The sequence below is a fragment of the Protomyctophum bolini genome (genome assembly GCF_963924005.1).
Source record: "Protomyctophum bolini genome assembly, contig: SCAFFOLD_406, whole genome shotgun sequence".
Classification (NCBI taxonomy): domain Eukaryota; kingdom Metazoa; phylum Chordata; class Actinopteri; order Myctophiformes; family Myctophidae; genus Protomyctophum; species Protomyctophum bolini.
In genome coordinates, this window is record NW_027666102.1 from 22259 (window position 1) to 23340 (window position 1082).

A 1082-nucleotide genomic window follows, 5' to 3' on the forward strand; every position below is an offset into this window, starting at 1 on the left:
AGAGAGAGAGAGAGAGAGAGAGAGAGAGAGAGAGAGAGAGAGAGCGCGAGGACAAAATAGTGGAAAGTGAGGAATATAATGGGCTGTGTGAGGAAGTGTTGGGGGGAGGAGGGGGAGGAGGGGGAGGGGAGGGGGAGTGTACTTCTCTCTACCTCTGGGAGGGGGGGGTGAGGGGGGGTGAGGGGGGGGTGAGGTACCTCTGGGCTCAGTGTCTAAGCCCCTCCACTCTACCCCCCAAAGCTGCTTTCACAGAGAGATTTACAAGACAGCTCTCCTGCCGCCCTGCGCTCCACACTGTGTGTGTGTGTGTGTGTGTGTGTGTGTGTGTGTGTGTGTGTTTGCGCGCGCGTTTCTTCTAAAATGGGTATTTCTAGTCTTTGGCAAGCCTTGTTCTCTCTCTCTCTCTCTGTCTCTGTCTCTGTCTCTCTCTCTCTCTCTCTCTCTCTCTCTCTCTGTCTCTCTCTCTCTCTCTCTCTCTCTCTCTCTCTCTGTCTCTCTCTGTCTCTCTACATGGCCGGTGCGATAGAAAGATCTTCACCCAGATGTACTGATCCAAGTGGGTCAGGCTTAGTTAACACACACACACACACACACGCACGCACGCATGCGTGTGCGTGTGCGCGTGTGCGTGTGTTTTCATGGCATCCTGTTGGCTTTTGGAATTATAAAGTGAGTTTTGTTTTATTTCCCCTTTGTGTGGCTGTAGAGTCTCCTCCTATTGGCTGGGACTCTGTAAAGTCTCCTCCTATTGGCTGGGACTCTACTCTGTAAAGTCTCCTCCTATTGGCTGGGACTCTACTCTGTAAAGTCTCCTCTATTGGCTGGGACTCTGTAAAGTCTCCTCCTATTGGCTGGGACTCTGTAAAGTCTCCTCCTATTGGCTGGGACTCTGTAAAGTCTCCTCCTATTGGCGGGGACTCTGTAAAGCCTCCTATTGGCTGGGACTCTGTAAGCCTCCTATTGGCTGGGACTCTGTAAAGCCTCCTATTGGCTGGGACTCTGTAAAGTCTCCTCCTATTGGCTGGGATCCTGTAAAGTCTCCTCCTATTGGCTGGGACTCTGTAAAGTCTCCTCCTATTGGC

At 52.0% G+C, this 1082-nt stretch overlaps 1 protein-coding gene across 1 annotated transcript in view; it reads left to right on the plus strand.

Moving 5' to 3' along the window:
- Positions 1–806, plus strand: part of LOC308312072 (transcriptional activator GLI3-like) — a gene marked incomplete at both ends in the record, with an annotated part of 11780 nt that extends 10974 nt beyond the window's left edge. Inside the window, one exon of the mRNA XM_080794475.1 lies at positions 707–806. Within this exon, the coding sequence (XP_080650601.1) occupies positions 707–806 (100 nt within the window). The remainder of the gene's footprint in view (positions 1–706) is intronic.
- Between the last annotated feature and the right edge of the window lie 276 nt (positions 807–1082).